The following is an 18,218-nucleotide window of genomic DNA, read 5'->3' on the forward strand; positions in this document are numbered from 1 at the left end:
CATGAACACTCATGAGCAGAGTACAGCAGAGCAGACTGGTGTCCTTTCTATTGGCTCTTAAAAGTTTGAGGTTAAGCACCAACCAAGGTGGACTGTGAAGTTCCTGGGCACACACAGCAAGTGGTCTTACAACTGGGATTTGTCAACACTATTTCAGCGTTGTTTGCTAACATCTGTCCTCTTAAATCAATACCCTTTTAAAAAACTTGGTCTATTCTTATAACCACCTCAAGATATATATAAAAAGCATAAAAGTTTCCTAATTCCATGTCATTTTAAAGTACTTACAAGTACCCAGTTATCTTTCAGTGTGAGAAAATGGGCATAAATTTGAAAGCTGTTTTTGGTCACCCAAAATTGGTCTCCAATGGCTGTCATGAAATGTGTTCAACCACTCTGTTTAAATATTAGTGTATGCTTGGCAGCAGTACAAAACTTCAACAGCATCTGGTCAAGATGCAGCAGGGCACTGGTCTCTGAATGCACAGAAGCTTGAGTGTCCCAGGCCTGCCCCACTCTGCTCGATTAATTTTCTATAGTTGTGGACACTCCAGAATCTGCATTTCAACAGTCTGAATTGAGAGTGCCAAGAGGAGATTATACATCATGGGTTAAAAAATCCAAATGAGACTAAGCAATGAAATCAGGATTTGATATAAACCAAAATCTTCAGGCTCCTTCTGTCAACCTCCTTAGTTTCAAGGCTCAGAAGGCTTAGTTTTTTGATTCCAGTCTTTTGCGTGGCCCAAGTCACAGCTCTGTCCAGCCACCACCAGGGTGTACACTGTCCTCTGCAGAAGAGCTGCCTTTTCTCACAAAAACATCAATTTCAATGACCAAATGCCTTAAAGGCCGTGGTGGAAATTCATTTCAAGAAAGAAGTGAAGACGACAGAGATCACAGGCTGCCTAACTTATTCAAGGTGTTATTTCAGTTAGCTTTGTTAATTTGGAAAGGATCTGCCAGCTGCTTTAGGCAAAAGAGGAAAATAAAATTCTCCATAAAGAGTCATGTTTGAGTTGTAAAATAATTTTCTCTAGAGACTTTTTTGTTGTTGTTGTTAATTTGGACACAATCGTGGGAATGCAGATTTTACCTAGGTAAAAGTCATATTTGCTTTCTACACACCTAAGAACTTAAATACAGGGAAACCTGTCATCTTCCAGATTCTGGTTCTACCAGGTGTCTCTCTACTTCCCTCCGTTAAGATCATCAAAACCATACTACCCAATTGCTCAAAAACCTGAACTTCTTTCCGATTTTGCCCTTCCCTTCAATTTTATCTTAAAAACATATCCCCTCCAACAGAGAATGCTATTTTGGCTCAACAGACAAAGTTTTATTTGCCGCCACTCCGTAGGAGGCAGTAAGCTTTCAAATTAGACTAGTCTTGGTAAAAAAGACACAAGAGATCTTAAAGTATTTCCACAAAATTCACAGGTGTGGAGAAAGGACTGCAAGGTTCTCCTCAAAACACACACTCTGGAAGCAATCCCAGCATTCACTTATCCAAATGTCACACCTGTTTGTCCTTTGGTATGGGAACACAGACTGACCAATGCTGATGACCACTGCTAGAAATGGGCAACTGCCGAGGACGCTGGAAGGTGTTTCTGCAGGAACATCCCGAGCTCTGACACTTGTGGTCTTTGCTTTTGCTTCCACTACAGAGAAAAACAAAGACGCCCAAGGCCACCCTGTCCTCCACCACCAGAACTTGCTGCTGGCCACTTCCAAAGCCATCTCATACCATTTGGAATTGATTGTGCTGTTTCTCTATCTTTGTAAAAATAAGTTTCACTTATTTTCTGTTGACAGTTACAAGTGGGACAGAGGCATCCTGTCTTCTACCAGCACAGTGTCCATCCCAAACTGGTCAGTGCACTGCTTCACGGTGGCCAGGACATTCAGGAGCCGCTGGTCCACAGCGTCCAGGTGAGGATCAGAGAGCACGGGGGAGATGGGATCATGGGCCATGGCAGATTTTAAGGCAGACTTTAGCACTCCATTCTTTAGGTAGTTCAGTCTGTTCCAGGTGGAAACCCTAATGCTGGAAGAAAAAGTTTTAGAACCAATTACATAAAAACCTCTCACTGTCAAATGGAGTTATCTTGCTTGGCAGCAAAAGTAAAAGAAAAAAATTATGTATAATATTTTAACTAAAACAACAAAAAAGAAATCACTTCTGTTTTGGAATTACTTCTACGTTAGCAGTAAGCCACATTACATGTTGGCTTTTTACACGTGTTTACTGCAGTGCTATTTGTAACAGGAAAATGTGAACCAATCTGAATGTCCAACAACTGGGAAATAGTTAATTATTGCTCAATCATTCTAAGAAATACTAGGCAGCTTTGAAAATTTAATAGCATGGAAAAATGTTTATATGTGGGTGGGGAGACTTATATCTCCAAGTCTGTGGGGAGAAAAAACATGTGTGTTATGAGAATTATTAAGACTATATGCTTAGAAGCGTATAGTGTTACAGTGTTAAGAAAATTATCTTTAAATGTTCATTGATCTTTTAAATTTCCTTCTTTTAATTTTAAAAGTTTCACAATAATATGAATAGAAAAAAAATTATTTTAAGGATACCTACTTTCCTTAATTATCTCACCAACTACTATGATTTTTTTTTTTTAGTTGTTGACAGACTTTTATTTATTTTTATGTGGTGCTGAGGACATGCTAGACAAGCACTCCACCTGTGCCCACAACCCCAGCCCAACTTCTATGGTTTCAATGTTTATTCCTTCTGAAACGCACGCTGAAAGCTGAACTGTCACTGTTAAAGTATTAGGAGTTGAGACCTTTTAAGAGGTGATCAGGCTGTGAGGGCAGAGCTTTCTTATCTGCTATAAAAGGTGGCCCTCTCCTCTCATTGCCTTTCTGCCTTCACCATATGAAGACACAGCAAGAAGGCCCTTACCAGATGCCAGTGCTCTGACACTGGACTTCTCAGCTTCCAGAACTGTGAGCCAATACATTTCTGTTTATTATAAATTACCCAATCTGTGATATTCTGTTAATAGAAGCATACAACAGAGTAAGCCACCAATTAAGGAATATCTTTTTTTTAATTTATTTTTTAGTTTTAGGTGGTTTTTATGTGGTGCTGAGAATCGAACCCAGCGCTTCACGCATGCCAGGTGAGCACGCTACCACTTGAGCTACATCCCCAACCCAAGGAAGATCTTTTTTAAAAAAATAGAAATTTTCTCTCCAAAATCACCAATACCCTATTCCCCAAAGTAAGTATATGGACAGCTTCAAACTGGAAAATGGCTCCCAGAGGCTCAGAAAGTACTGACTCGGGGCAGACATAAAAATGGTATTAGCAGGAATTCAGAGTTAGGAAAGGAGAGCTGATGCTGGAAAAATTGGCAACCTTTTACTCTTTCCCCAGCTCACCTTAACAAAAGGAGAGACAACCCATCCACAGTACAGTGCAGGCCTTCCATTATTTATTTATTTTTTTTTTAGTTATAGTCGAAAGCAATACCTTTATCTAATTTATTTTTATATGGTGCTGAGGATTGAACCCAGGGCCTCGTGCGTGCTAGGCAAGCACTCTACCGCTGAACCATAACCCCAATCCCAAAGAGGATCTTTTATTTATCTCAGAAGGAAACTTCTTTCCACCCTCTGTGTGAAGTGGAATTCACTAGGTAGGCAGTAGGCAAGATGCAGCCTGCTCTGCAACTAATTAGAAAAGTAAGAAAATCAATCTCTGCACTAAGCACAGAGGGACTGTCAAGCTCAGACGCTGGCCAGTTTACTTACTCGAATTATGCCACAAATGCCCAGAGCATAAGAGCTTCCCATCTGCCATTCCCTGACCCTCATCTCAGGATCTTCTAGGGTTCTGGACTGAAAAAGTATGAAAATCACTGCTCAGGGAGCAGGAAGTTTTAAGGCCAAGAAAACAGGTTCACGGTTCTGAGAGCCTGGAAGGGAAGGCACCACAGACACCATGTGCTAGTGTAACTTACATGCAGCACTGATAGAGAGGGGCAAGGATGCTTCTCTCATCCAGCGAGGGGTTCCCAAAGCTGAAAATTAAAGAAAACTGAGTGAATAAGGCAGAAATACTAGTTCTCTTCTTAGGTTCAAAGCATCAGCAAATTTTATAAGAAATCCAAATGTTACTCTAGATAATTTCATGCTCCAGCAACTCAAATCACTTAAATTAAAAAGAAGTAGGGTGTGACCAATTAGACAAGGATCCGTAACAGCCTGTACCAAAGTAGGAAACGACAAATAAACTCATTTACAAGGATACTTTTTCCTGCCAACACACTGCAAGGTGCTGGATCATAACCATGGTAACACAGCATGGAGGTCACAGACCAAAGGGAGGATGTGAAAACCCCTACTTGCAAAGCTTTTAAAGGGTGGCGAGAGCATAAAGGCTGCTCATATTAGGTTCCCTCAAACAGGCAGATGGCCATTACTGGTAAAAAGAAGTTAACATTTGTCCTACTCCAAAATCACCAATACCCTATTCCCCACAAGTAAGTATATGGATAGCTTCAAACTGGAAAATGGCTCCCAGAGGCTCAGAAAGTACTGACTCGGGGCAGACATAAAAATGGTATTAGCAGGAATTCAGAGTTAGGAAAGGAGAGCTGATGCTGGAAAAACTGGCAACCTTTTACTCTTTCCCCAGCTCACCTTAACAAATGGAGAGACAACCCATCCACAGTACAGTGCAGGCCTTCCAATAATAAAAGGAATAGCAGCTACAAAGGTAAAATGTTTTGTCTTCTAAACTCAGTGATACCTAACGCCCAATGCAAGAGGGGGTCCTTTGTGATTAATGGGAATCTCATGAATGGATCCATGCCTTCATACAAAAGGTCTGGGGAGCTTATTCACCTCTTCTACCCATGAGGACACACAGAAGGCACCAGCTATTAAGTCCGGCTCATACCAGACACCAAATCTGGGGCACCTTGTTCTTGGACTTCCCAACCTCCAGAACAGTGAATAATACATTTCTGCTACTTATAAATTAAGAGATATAAGGTATTTTGTTATAGCAGCTCAAATGGACTAAGGAATTGCTCTGATATATATCAAGCACATGCATTGTAATACATATGACTTTTGGAGGGCTACTGGGGGTTGAACCAAGGGGTGCTTAACCACTAAGCATAAGATCTTTTTAACAAAATGTTCATTTTTAAAAAATATTTTTTTTAGTTGTACATCTGGACACAATACATTTTTTTATTTTTATGTGGTGCTGAGGATTGAATCCAGTGCCTTCCACATGAGGCAAGTGCTCTATCACTGAGCTACAACCCCAGCCCCCAAACAATCATTTTTACAAGTAAGAACAAAGATTTTTCAAATATAGACAGCCCTGGTCACTACTTGCTTTGCTGTGATAGGTTTACAGGGTAAGGCAGTGTCTGCTGGCCTTTCACTTGGGTAGCTGTCACCATTTTCAAGGAGCATGAGGTACCTGTTGTTCAACATAAGAGCTAGTGTCATTGGCAAATGCTGGCCAAGCACTCTGCCGAGCAGCCACGTCTCAGCTTATTCCCAGCATCCAGTGGGATTTTTTCAAAATGGATTTTTAAAAAAATGGCCTACTCTGGACAATTCTGGGCTCCAAGGAAGCTTTCTATTTACTACTTATTAAATGTAACTAAAAGTATGGTACTGAGCCAGCCACCATGGAAAATACATCCAGTGTACAAAATGAAAATACAATGTGCTCTCCAAAGAGCTTAGGCCTAAAAAATAAAAATAAAAATAAGGACATTCTATTTATTCAAAATGAATAAATTTGTTTTATTCAAGACAAAAGTCATCTGTCTTTATATATCAACGCCATGCAATTACTCTTCCCCTCGTAACAGCAAAAGCCTGGACCTAGCTAGCCACAAAAATATAAAAATATCCTATCAAATAAATTTTTAAATTGCACAAACCTTGGGATAGAATTTAATAGTAAATACATTTCACTTTCTAGTAGAACTGCATTTCTCAGATTTGATATTCTATAAACATCGTAACCAAGAAAGAATGATGCAGGTAATGACAAATGAATAACCTTGACTTCCAATTGTCTGTGAAGAGGACCACAATTTCCATTTTTTAAAGTCCTGAGGGTGTAGGGAAGGACAGTGTTTATCAATTGTCTTCTGGATATTTTCCAGGACACCAGCTATAGTTGGATCTGAAATGTTCCCCCAAAACTCACTGGTTGAAGGCTCGGTTTAGCTGGTGGTCCTCCTGGGAGGTGATAAAAACTTCAGGAGGTGGGGCCCAGCTGAAGGAAGTAGTCACTGGAGATGTTACCAGTGCTTGTCCGACTGTCACTCCCTCCCTCCCAGATACCGTGAGGTTAGCAGCTACCCTCCACCACAGGTTCCCCATGATGTTCTGCCTCTCCACAGGTTCTGAAGGAATGAAGACTGAATGATACCGTGAGCCAAAATAATCCTATCTCTTTTAAATTATCTCCAGTATTTTTTCAAAAATAGCTGACTAGGTGGCCTGCAAGGGTGCATATGCTAAAGGAATGCCAACTGGCCTGTAGCACTGCTGGAGAGTCAGGAGCATTAGGAGGTAGGGTGTAATGGAAGGAAGTGAGGTCAACATTGGGACCCCAGCCCCTTTCTATGTTTCTTTGCTTCCTAGCTGTCACAAGCACCTTCTTTCCAACATGTGATCCCACCACAATGCTCTATCTCATCACAGGCTCAAAAGCAACAGAGCCAGCAAACCTTTCTGAAACCATGAGCAAAAATAGATTTTTCCTCCTCTGAAGTTGATTTATCTCAAGTGCCTGTCACAGTGATGGAAAGCTAACACAATATGCTTGAAAATATCCTTTTATGCTTGGAAATGAACAAAAGATAGTCCTGCTGGCCTTACCTTTTGGCATTATCAAGAAGGATGAGCATACTAGCGCCTTCATCATCCTGAAAGCTCTCATAGTGATGGCGGTCAGCATTGCCAATCAGGTAATCAAAGACAGAGGTGTCAATGATGTCCAAGAGGCGTGGGCCTGAGTCATATGGGGATGTTTTCTTCACAGCATCACAGTAGCTCTCATCATACTCCCACCTGATGGCAAGCAGCATCACAAGAATTACTGAGTACCAACAATGTATCTGGCTGTTATCATCTTAAATGTCCCCCAAAGGCCATGTATTGAAAGCTTGGTTACCAGTCTGTGACACTATCAGGAGGCAGAGCCTGGTGGAAGGAAGCCAGGGCATCAGGGGTGTGCCTTTAAAGGAGATGTCGAGGCTCTAGCTCCTTTTACTCTTTTGCTTCCCAGCTACCATGAGGTGAGCAGTTTTCCTCTACAACTCACTCCCCATCATGATGTTCTGCCTCCCCACAGTTCCAAAAGCAATGGAGCCAACCAACCATGCTCTCTGAAACTGCAACCATGGCATGGAATCATGGCTCTGAAACTGTAAGCCAGAATAAATTTCTCCTCTTTCCAAGTTGTTATCTTAGGTATTTTGTCACAGTGACTGAAAACTAACACGGAGGGGCTGGGGTTGTGGCTCAGTGGTGGAGGGCTTGTCTGGCATGTGTAAGCCCTGGGTTCAATTCTCAGCACCACATATAAATAAATAAAATAAAGATTTGCCAACGACTAAAAAAATATTTAAAAAATAAAAGAAAGAAAGAAAACTAACACAGAGAGCTGATACCAAGAAGTAGGGTCGCTGCTGTGACTACACCTTATGATGGGGTTTAGAAACCTTTGGAATTGGTTTGCAAGAGGAGTTTAGAAAAGTGTGAGAAGCAGGCTAGAGAAAGTTTGGAATGCTGAAAGCAGGGATTAATGGGAGATTCTGGTAGAAACTCACAAGACTAGAATGTTGACAGACAAAAGGAAAGTAAAGGTTTCAGAGGGAAACGAGGACTGTATTGGGAATTGGACTAGAAGCCACTTGTTTTGGTAAAAACTTTGTCTACATTTTGTTCATTCTCTAAGACTTTGTGTGAAGCTGGGTTCAAAGTGACAGACTAGTTTATCTGGCAAAGGAAACTTCAAGGCAGCAAAGCATTTAGAGAGCAGTATGGGCATTACAGGCTGCTTTTAGCCAATTTTACTGTGAGAACTGGTAGCCAAAAGCAGAGAAAAGATTTCTTAATTTTGCAGTTTGTCCAGAAAAGTGTGTAAAGTGCAGGCCAAGGAGGGTATAGATGCTGAAGACATCAGTGCCATTAAAAAGAAGCCAAGTACTTTGTACCTGAAGAATATAAAAGATGGAATCAGCCAGACCCCAATAATCACAGGTACAAAAGGATGAAAAAGTATAAACCTTTCATTTGAGAAGAGACCGCTGGGGCTGGGGCTCCCTGCTCACACAGGGCCTAAGGAATTGTTTCCCTAACATTCTGTGTTCAGCCATCAAAGCACTTAGAGGCCACTGCAACTACAGATCAAGTGGGTCTGGCTAATGCTCGAGCAGTGGCAGACTGTGGTGTCATGTAAGTGATTCTGATTTTGCAGGCATGCAGAATCTAAGAGTTGGGGGGTTACAGTCAAATTTCAAAGGACAGCCTGAGAGGGGAATACACAAAGGTATGAGAGTGAAACTGAAGCTTCAATGGAGACCCCAGGAAATTAGAGATGCCAGGAATAAGCAAGAGAATGGTGGGACTAAGACCCATGAGCTTCATGCCGTCTCTTCCACTGCCGCCAAGCCATGTTGGAGAAGCCCAAGGAGGGAGTGAAGATGGAGAATGACACATGAACCTGAAAGTGGTGGGGGAGGGTGGCTCAGTGGCACAGTTCAAGACCAAGAGGCACACGCCTGTTGAGCAAGCTGATGAAGGCCTGTGAAAAGACCTGTCAATAAGTCTGGTTACATTCAGGTTTGATAAGCAAGCAATGAATGACACTTCAGCTCAGCCGGAGATGGAAGATACAGATGCCTTTGAGATGTTCTAGCAGCTGATGGGAGGCATGGCCTTCAGAAGGACCACCCTTACACCATGCCATTGTCCTTGCCTTTGCTACTGAACGGTGAATGGATAACCATGCTTATCACAAAGGAGTCTGTAAAAGCCATGGAGAATCACCAAAATGATCTTCCTCTCTGTTGCACTTTAAGTGCAGCACAAAACTGTATCTGCAGTGATGAACCTAGAGTATAAATTGGGCCAGATTGTTTTGTTTAGGTAAAATAAATTATGAGGTTTGGGATCTGCTCTTGTTTTCATTTGATTTAATTCCCTGCCCCCAAAACATTTTTTTCCTTGAAACTTGTGGCCAAATGTTGGCTCTCAGTCTATAGCAGGCTCTCACCCTAGAGGCACTTGTCTTAAATTATGTGGAAAGTTCATGTTCACACAATGGCATTTCTGTATGACAATGTGGGGGGCATAATTCCACGATTTGTTGTAGGTACAGGTTATTAAAATGCCAGAATTGCAAGCTTTGTCAAGCACATGGTAAAGCTGAAGAGACAATACTGGAATGCTTCTGAAAAGTAAAAAAAAAAAAAAAAAAATAATACTAAGTCCTTCTGTAATATGGCCAATTGCTTACTCTTTCTCTGTTCTGGAGTGTATCCACTGAAGCCTGAGGCCCAGGATTCTACCACTCAACTCAGTGGCTGGTATGGATATTTGGGGAAAGATCAGCACAACAGAAAGAAGCTTTTGCCCTTTTCAAAACATATAAGAAAATAATTTCCATGTTTCTCATGGTAATTATATTGAAGCCTCAAATTTCTTCTAGTATTTACTTCTGATGAATAATTATGATCTATACAAAAAGACTAAGAGTTGCTAAACTGCCATGATGTTGTGTAATAGTTACTTCAAAGCGTGCCTGCAAAAGAAAGCGATGGGAAAGGTGACCTAGTGTTCTTATAGACTTGTGTTCTGCTGCTTTCTGAATAGGTACTAAAATATGTATTAGTATGGTGATTCCAGTTCTTTTTAAACTTTATTTTATGGTGCTAGGGATCAAACCCAGGGCCTCACACATGCTAGGCAAGTGCTGTGCCACTGAGCCACATTCTCAGCCCAAGATTATTTTTGTTTATTTGTAGTGCTGGGGATTGAACTCGGGTCTCATGCATGGCACATGCTGTGCCACTGAGCTACACCTTCAGCTCCTGGTGATTCTAGTACTATGAGATATTTGGGGGTCTATACCAATTAAAATGTTTATATTTCTGCTTATTGTACTTCTATAAGGATCCATTGCTGCTTGATGGCCATTTTCTGCCTTTTATAGTCACCTGACAATGACACATTATCTCACTTGCTTAAAATCTTAAAAAAGAAAATGTTCTAGTTTGCTTTGTTTTGTTGTACTGGCTGCGGGGGAGGGGGGATGGATGTTTGTTGGCTCCATTATGTTTTTCACAGTCTGTACATTATTTGTTGTACTTTACTACAGTAAACAGCAAAACACTTTGGCAAAAAAAATGGGGTGGGGAAGGCAAAGATACCAGGAATAGGGAATGCCTGCTGAAGCTGAAGGCAATGATCATGCTTTGAAGAGAGGCCAGGTGGGCTGTGCGGCAAAGCTGTAAGGGTGGGGCTGCCCAAGTCTATTGAAGCTACACCTCATGCCACTGTGTGCCCCAGATGCCAGTCATGGAGCTAAACAACTTAATGTTTGTGCTGCTGGGAGTTTGGTCATGCTTTGTTCTGATTCCTTCTTGTTATTTTTCTATTTCTCTCTTTTAGAATGGAAATGTTTACTCTGTGCCACTGATCTGGAAGTGTATTACTTGTTTTTTTTTAAGCTAAGAATTTGCCTTGAATCTCAGACAGACTTTGGACTTGGGCTTTTCAGCAATGCTAAAATAGTTAAGACTTCAGGGATTCCTGGAAATGGACTGAATGCACTTTTCACCGTGAGATGGACACAGCCTTTCAGGGCCAGGAGAAGAATGTTATAGTTTGGATCTCAAATGTTCCCCAAAGGCCATGTGTTGAAGGTTTGGTTGCCAACGTGTAGAGCTACTGGGAGGTGGTATAACCTGTAGGGGATGGGGCCGAGAAGTTAAGCCACTGAGGGTGTGCACTGGAAGAGCCATTGGGACCCCAGCCTTCCGGCCCCCTTTGCTTCTGGGTTTCCTTGAGGTGAGTGTTCTCTCCTGCCATCTACTTTTAATATGAGGTACTGTGCCACCACAGGCCCAAAGCAATGTGGCCAAGTAACCATGAATAATTATGATCTATATAAAAAGTAACAGAAATATTTAAAATAAGGGCCAAAATACACCTTTCCTTCTTTTAACTGTTGATTTATCTCAGGTTTTTGTCATAAGGACACAAGCTATTATTGAAACACTGTCATTGCCTTCTGCCCTTAACCTGACAGTTCTTCTTCTTTTTTTTAAAACTCTTGGACAGAATGACTGGCTCCTATGCAGGATTGGCACCTGGCCAGGCACAGGGGAGAATTAAGCTGTGGCTCAGAGAAGCATTTACCTGGCCAATTTGCCTTCTCGGTAAGTCCTTCCCCAGGGGTGTCGGTGTTTCTGCAGAGGCCACACATCTGGAAGCCAAAGCGTGACAGATCCCTCCATTGTGTCTCCATCTGCACAAGCTGGCTCTGTTTCTCGGCAGTAATAGCACTTTCCATAGAAACAAGTATTGTTTCCTAAAGGACAGAAAGGAGTCATATACACTTAAGGAAAAAACAAAAGATTCTAAATTCTTCCCTAAATAATGGGGGAAAAAATCAGCTGAGAGGACACAGACAGCAAAGATCCTGAACTTAATATATTTTACACATTTTTTTTGAATAGATAAGAAAAGCATATGGTATAAAACTTTACAAGGTCCAGAAGGATTTATACTAAAAGGTAAACTGCCATCTGGTGTAGCAGCGCACACCTGTCTGTAATCCTAGCAACTTGAGAGACCGAGGCAGGAGGATAACAAGTTTTAGGCCAGCCTCAGCAACTTGGTGACATCCTGTCTCCAAATAAAAATATAAGCAGGACTGGGGAAGAACTGGGGATATAGCTCAGTGGTAAAGCATCCCTGGGTTCAATCCCTAGTACCAAACAAACAAACCAAGCTTCTCCCTCAACCCGCTCCTCTCCCTTTCATCCTGTTCCTTTTACCTAGTTTCACTCCCAAGAGTCAAATACCTCCTTATTATTTTCCTGAACTAATTAAAATTTTTTTTTGTTCTTTGTAGTTATACATGACAGTAGAATGTATTTTGACATACCATACATACATGGAGTATAACTTCCCATTCTTTAGTTGTACACGATGTACAGTTACACTGGTAGTGTATTCATATACGAACACAGGAAAATTATGTCTGATTCATTCTACTGTCTTTCCCATTCGCATCTCCCCTCCCTTCCCTTTATCCCCCCTTTGTCTAATCCAATCAACTTCTATTCTTCCCTCCAGCCCCCTTATTGTGTGTAAGCATCTGCATATCCGAGAGAACATTCAGCCTTGGTTTTTTGGGGATTGGCTTATTTAACTTAACATGATAGTCTACAGTTCCAGCCATTTACTGGCAAATGCCATAATTTCATTCTTCTTTGTGGTAAGTAATATTTCATCGTATATATGGAATTTCCTTTATCTAATCATCCGTTGAAGGGCACCTAGGCTGGCTCCATAGCTTAGCATTGCGAACTGAACTCTATGAACATTGATGTGGCCACATCACTATACTATGCTGCTTTTAAGTCCTTTAAGTATATGCTGAGGAGTAGGATAAATAAGTCAAATGGTGATTCCATTCCAAGTTTTCTGAGTAATCTCCATATTGCTTTCCAGAGTGGTTGCACCAATTTGCAGTCTTATTAGTAATGTATGAATATACCTTTTCCCCTACATCCTCCCCAACATTTATTGTTGCTTATATTCTTGAGAATTTCCATTCTAACTGGAGATAAAACCTTAGTGTAGTTTTAATTTGCATTTCTCTAATTGCTAGTGATGTTGAACAGTTTTTCATGTATTTGTTGGTCATTCATATTTCTTATGTGAAGTGTCTGTTCAGTTCCTTTATCCATTTATTGACTGGGTTATTGGTTTTTTTGAGTTCTTTATATATCCTGGAGATTAATTCTCTGAGGTGCAGGTGGCAAAGATTTTCTCCCATTCTGTAGGCTCCCTCTTTCTATACTTTTGTTTCTTTTGCTATGAAGAAGCTTTTTAGTTTGATAAAAATCATATACTTAAAGGACTTAAAAACCCATTTATTGATTCTTGACTTTACTTCTTGCACTTTAGGAATCTTATTGAGGAATTTAGTTCCTAAGCCAACATGATGGCGATTTGAGCCTACCTCTTCTTCTCCTAGATGCAGGGTCTCTGGTTTAATTCCTAGGTCCTTGATCAACTTTAGAGTTTTGTGCAGGGTGATCGATAAGGGTCTAGTATTATTATTACATAAGGATTTCCAGTTTTCCCAGCATCATTTGTTGAAGAGGCTATCTTCTCCAGTATGTTCATGGCGCCTTTGTCTAGTATGAGATAACTATATTTATGTGGATTTGTCTGTCTTCTATTCTGTATCATTGGTCTTCATGTCTGTTTTGGTGCCAATATCGTGCCGTTTTTGTTACTACAGCTCTGTAGTATAATTTAAGGTCCAATATTGTGATGCCTCCTGCTTCACTTTTTTTTGCTAAGGATTGCTTTGGCTATTATGGGCCTCTTATTTTTCCAAATAAATTTTATGACTGCCTTTTCTAATTTTATGAAGAATGTTATCAGAACCTTAATAGGAAGTGCACTGAATCTATACAATGCTTTTGGAAGTATGGCCATATTGACAATATTAATTCTGCCTATCCAAGAACATAGGAAATCTTTCCATCTTCTAAGGCTTCTTCAATTTTTTTCTTTAGTGTTCTATAGTTTGTAGAGGTCTTTCACCTCTTTTGTTAGACTGAATCCCAAATATTTTATTTTCTTTGAGGCTATTGTGAATGGGATAGCTTTCCTAATTTCTCTTTCAGTTGATTCATCATCGATTTATAGAAACACAATTGATTTATCGATGTTATTTTCATATATGAACTAATTTTGATTACAGAAAATGTTTTCCTCTGTAGCAGGACTGAAGTTTTTGCCAGTGTGCCCAGGAAAGGGAGAGAGGGAACATGCTTAGTTTGGTAACATGGGTTGGGGGTAAGTAGTTGAGGAAACAAGTAAATAGACCAAGGACAACTGGAACCAGGTTTCTCACAGAGGGAGAAGGAAGTTAAATACACAGAAAAGGAGATGGCCAGAATAAACTCCATCATGAATTAGAATTGGACCTACTGGTTTCAATTGACGTTTCCTTTTTAATACTTATTTCTCTAGTTGTAGTTGGACACAATATCTTTTATTTTTATGTGGTCTGAGGATCGATCCCAGGGCCTCACATGTGCTAAGTAAGCACTCTACCACTGAGCCACAACCTCAGCCCTCAATGGTTTTAACACATACATAGAAGCATAAAACGTCATGTATGTATGTGTATATATCTGTGTGTGTACATGCATACATACATTTCCTATGTCTATACTTCAAAAGAACCCCAAAATAATGATACTAGGTAGTAATGAGCACAACCACATATTGGTTTCTAAAGACCATTCTACATTAGCTGTCTCCAAGGTAGGAGCAAGGAACAACATGCCAGTTGTAAGGAAATGCTCAGAGAAAGATGAACTATTCCAAAAGCACACAGGAGCTAGTTTGTAGGGGCTACCTCTGGCCAAATCTGGGGCAGTCTGAACATCAAAATAAAAATTAAATACTAATAAATCATAACTGGGTAAATTAAATCTGTAAATTCATAGTGACATGACTAAAGAAATGTGTGTGTATGGGTCGGGAGGGGAGTGTTGCAAAGGTCTACCCTACAACAGAATGACAATAGAGAAGCAAGACAGAATTAGAAAATTGCCATTTGGCAACTATCATAATTATTCAGACAAAAATTGTCAATAAATGCTAAAACTGGTGGGTGAACATTTGATAAGGCATGGGATATTTACATAGCTCTAAGGTATTTCCCTATAAACGTACTCATTAGTAAATACAAATTACTTATTAACTTTATACTGGAGAAACCCTGCACTTCAAAACCCATCATCTTGAACAAGTGATAAAAGTTGTTATCACCAGAAATGGGACTTATCAAAAAATTTGTATCATGTACCTTAGCACACATATCATCTCTCTGGTATTTTGCCAAAATTTTTAAATCATGAGTAGATATTAGATAAACCCAGATTGAGACACTTTAAGTTCATGAAAACTTAGGAGAATAAATAATTGTTAAAGACTGATGGAGTTGGGCTGGGGCTGTAGCTCAGTGATTGAGCACTTGCCTAGCACATGTGAGGCCCTGAGTTCAATCCTCAGCACCAAATAAAAATAAAGGTATTAAAAAAAGAGAGAAAGATTGATGGAGGATAAAAAGAAGTAATTGACCATAACATGTGATGCCAGAATGAATTCTGGATTTATACAGAACATTCCAGAAACAACTGGAAAAATCTGAATAGAGTTCATGGATTACATGGTGATATTGTGTCATTGTTAATCTCTTGATTTTGATGGCTGAATGTGGTTATGTTGGAGAGTGTCCAAGTTTTAAGGAAGCATCCAATGGAGTAATGGGCACTCATGTCTGCAACCTATTCTCAAATGGTTCAGAAATGTTAAATGAGGGATCTGAGTGACTCTAAACTATTTCTACTACTTTTATGTAAGCCTAAAATTGTTTCAAAATAAAGTTTAAAGTTAATATTTCCTCTGCCCACCCTCATCTCCATGAAAAATAGCCATCAAATATACCAACCTTCTATACCTCAAAAGCCTCATCTATTCTTTTTTTAAATAATGAGACCAACCCTTTTGAAAGAGTTATTTATATATGAAATTTTAGTTGTTGATGGACCTTTATTTTATTCATTTATTTAAACGTGGTGCTGAGAATTGAACCCAGTGCTTTACACATACTAGGAAATTGCCCTACCACTGAGCCACACCCCAGTCCTCATCTATTCTTTTAATAACATTACTACGTGGGTGTATCCTTTAGGAGACAAACAACATTCACAGTTATTTGTATTTCTAACTTCCAGCAGAGTACATAGTAAACAGAAATGAATCAACCAAGTATCCACCTGCAAAGCTGAACATATCGCTTTCCTTCACCTTAAAAACCTTTTCAGATAAAGAAGATTTGATTTGTTTAAAAAGTATCACATTTAGAATGTTTAAAAATTATAAAAATAACATAAATTTGGGCTGGGGTTGTAGCACAGTGGTGGAGCGCTTGCCTAGCATGTATGAGGCACTGTGTTAGATCCTCAGCACCACATAAAAATAAATAAAATAAAGATCCATCAACAATTAAAAAATTGTTTTTTAAAAAACATAAATTTATAAATATAACTGAATCAGGAATATCAGTAAATCTTTCAGAGTGTAACCATACATGAAAATTTTAAAGACCATAGGAAAAATAACTGCTAGAAAGCTCTTTTTCCCCCCCTTCCTTTATTTCTTAGTTGTACACAATACCTTTGTTTATTTACTTTTATGTGATATTGAGGATCGAACCCAGGGCCTCACACGTTCTAGGTGAGTGCTCTACCACTGAGCCACAACCCCAGCCCCCGCCTTTTTTTTTTTTAAATTATACATGGGCACAATATCTTTATTTTGCTTATTTATTTTTATGTGGTGCTGAGGATTGAACCCAGTGCCTCACATGTGTGAGGCAAACGCTCTACCACTGAGCCACAACCCTAGCCCCTAGAAAGCTCTTAAAATAACAGAAAACTGGAATAAAATGTAAGCCCATTAATAGACTAGTTAAATAGAAATTATGGTAGATCCATAAAATGGAACACTTTAGTTGGTGAAACAACAGAAGAATTAGGAAGCTTTTCACATGTAATATGAAAAGATTTTAAAGATATTAAGAAGAATAAGATGAAGAACTACTAATGTGCCATGTTGTATAAAAATGAGTTAATCATAAATATATTCATATTTTATACAAAAAAAACATACAAATTACTAATGGAGGTCACCATTGGGAGGAAGGAAAAAGAACTGGATGTATGCAAGGAAAACTTGCCATGGACACAATACCTTTGTTTTTATTTATTTTTATGTGGTGCTGAGGATCAAACCCAGTGCCTCACACATGCTTGGCAAGTACTCTACAACTGAGCCACAATCCGAGACCTGTAATCTTTTTAATACTTGAGGCTCAATGGTAGAATGCTCACCTAGCGTGTGCAAGGCCCCGGGTTGAATCCTCAGCACCACATAAAAATAAGTAAATAAAACAAAGGTACTGTGTCCAACTACAACTAAAATATAAATAATTTTAAAAAAGAATCATAACTTGGAGTGTGGCATATTGGTTTAAGAGGTTCTAGGTCAGGTTTCTGGAGTTTAAAATATCAACAACTTCTTTTTTGGTGCTGGGATCAACCCAGGGTCTCATGCTAGGCAAATGCTCTATCACTGAGCAACACCCCCAGTCCATAAAATAAAAACTAGTTTAGTCAGGAAACTGAAAGACTCTGGGCATATAATTTCATTTTTCTACACATCCTCTGTAAAATGGAGATAACAGTTCCTCCACTGTCAGACTATGAAGGCAAATGAAATAATCCACAGCAGAACGCAGCATAGGCCTGACACTGTCAGAGACCAATCAATGCCAGCTATTTATTATATCTGATGGTAGAAATGTGGTTCTACCTACCTTTTGTGACTTCATGAGCCTGAGGCTCCAAGACTTTACACTACTTCCTGGACATGCTAAACTTTTGAAACTGATTTTCTGATCACTTCAATTTCCATGCTTTCTTTGGGTCAACTACCCACTTTGATAATTAAAACTATACTTCAACCCAGACTTTTCTCCGGAATGACTAGTCAACGTGTATTCCTGGATGTCCTGGCAAGGAAACAAAATACCCAAAATTTAAATGCACTCTTTTCCTCTGCTCTACCTCCTTAAGTTGGCTTCTTTCAGTATATGAATTATGTAATTAACAGCTTCGTTATTCACTAGAAGTCATTCTTAATTTTGACTTTTGCTCAACTACCTTTCCTGGCCAAAATGTTCATCAAATTCTTTCCATTCCAATTCTTATCTCAAATCTTTCCATCATGTCCCTGTCTCTTACTGCATATGAATTTACCCCAACAGTCCCAAGTGCATTCTACACTCCTATGCTTATTACAGCACTATTCACAATAGC

General features: G+C 39.6%; 1 protein-coding gene across 2 annotated transcripts in view; it reads right to left on the bottom strand.

Moving 5' to 3' along the window:
• Positions 1–354: 354 nt before the first annotated feature.
• Fam20b (FAM20B glycosaminoglycan xylosylkinase) overlaps positions 355–18,218 on the bottom strand; it is a 48,813-nt gene continuing 30,949 nt past the window's right edge. For both annotated transcript variants that reach the window (XM_026388452.2, XM_026388453.2), the window contains exons 5-8: positions 11,440–11,611; positions 6,892–7,083; positions 3,993–4,052; positions 355–2,050 (exon numbers count right to left, since the gene is read on the bottom strand). In XM_026388452.2, the coding sequence (XP_026244237.1) occupies positions 1,819–2,050; positions 3,993–4,052; positions 6,892–7,083; positions 11,440–11,611 (656 nt within the window). In that variant the 3' untranslated portion in view covers positions 355–1,818. The remainder of the gene's footprint in view (positions 2,051–3,992; positions 4,053–6,891; positions 7,084–11,439; positions 11,612–18,218) is intronic.

This window comes from Urocitellus parryii, chromosome 9 (genome assembly GCF_045843805.1).
Source record: "Urocitellus parryii isolate mUroPar1 chromosome 9, mUroPar1.hap1, whole genome shotgun sequence".
Taxonomy (NCBI): Eukaryota; Metazoa; Chordata; class Mammalia; order Rodentia; family Sciuridae; genus Urocitellus; species Urocitellus parryii.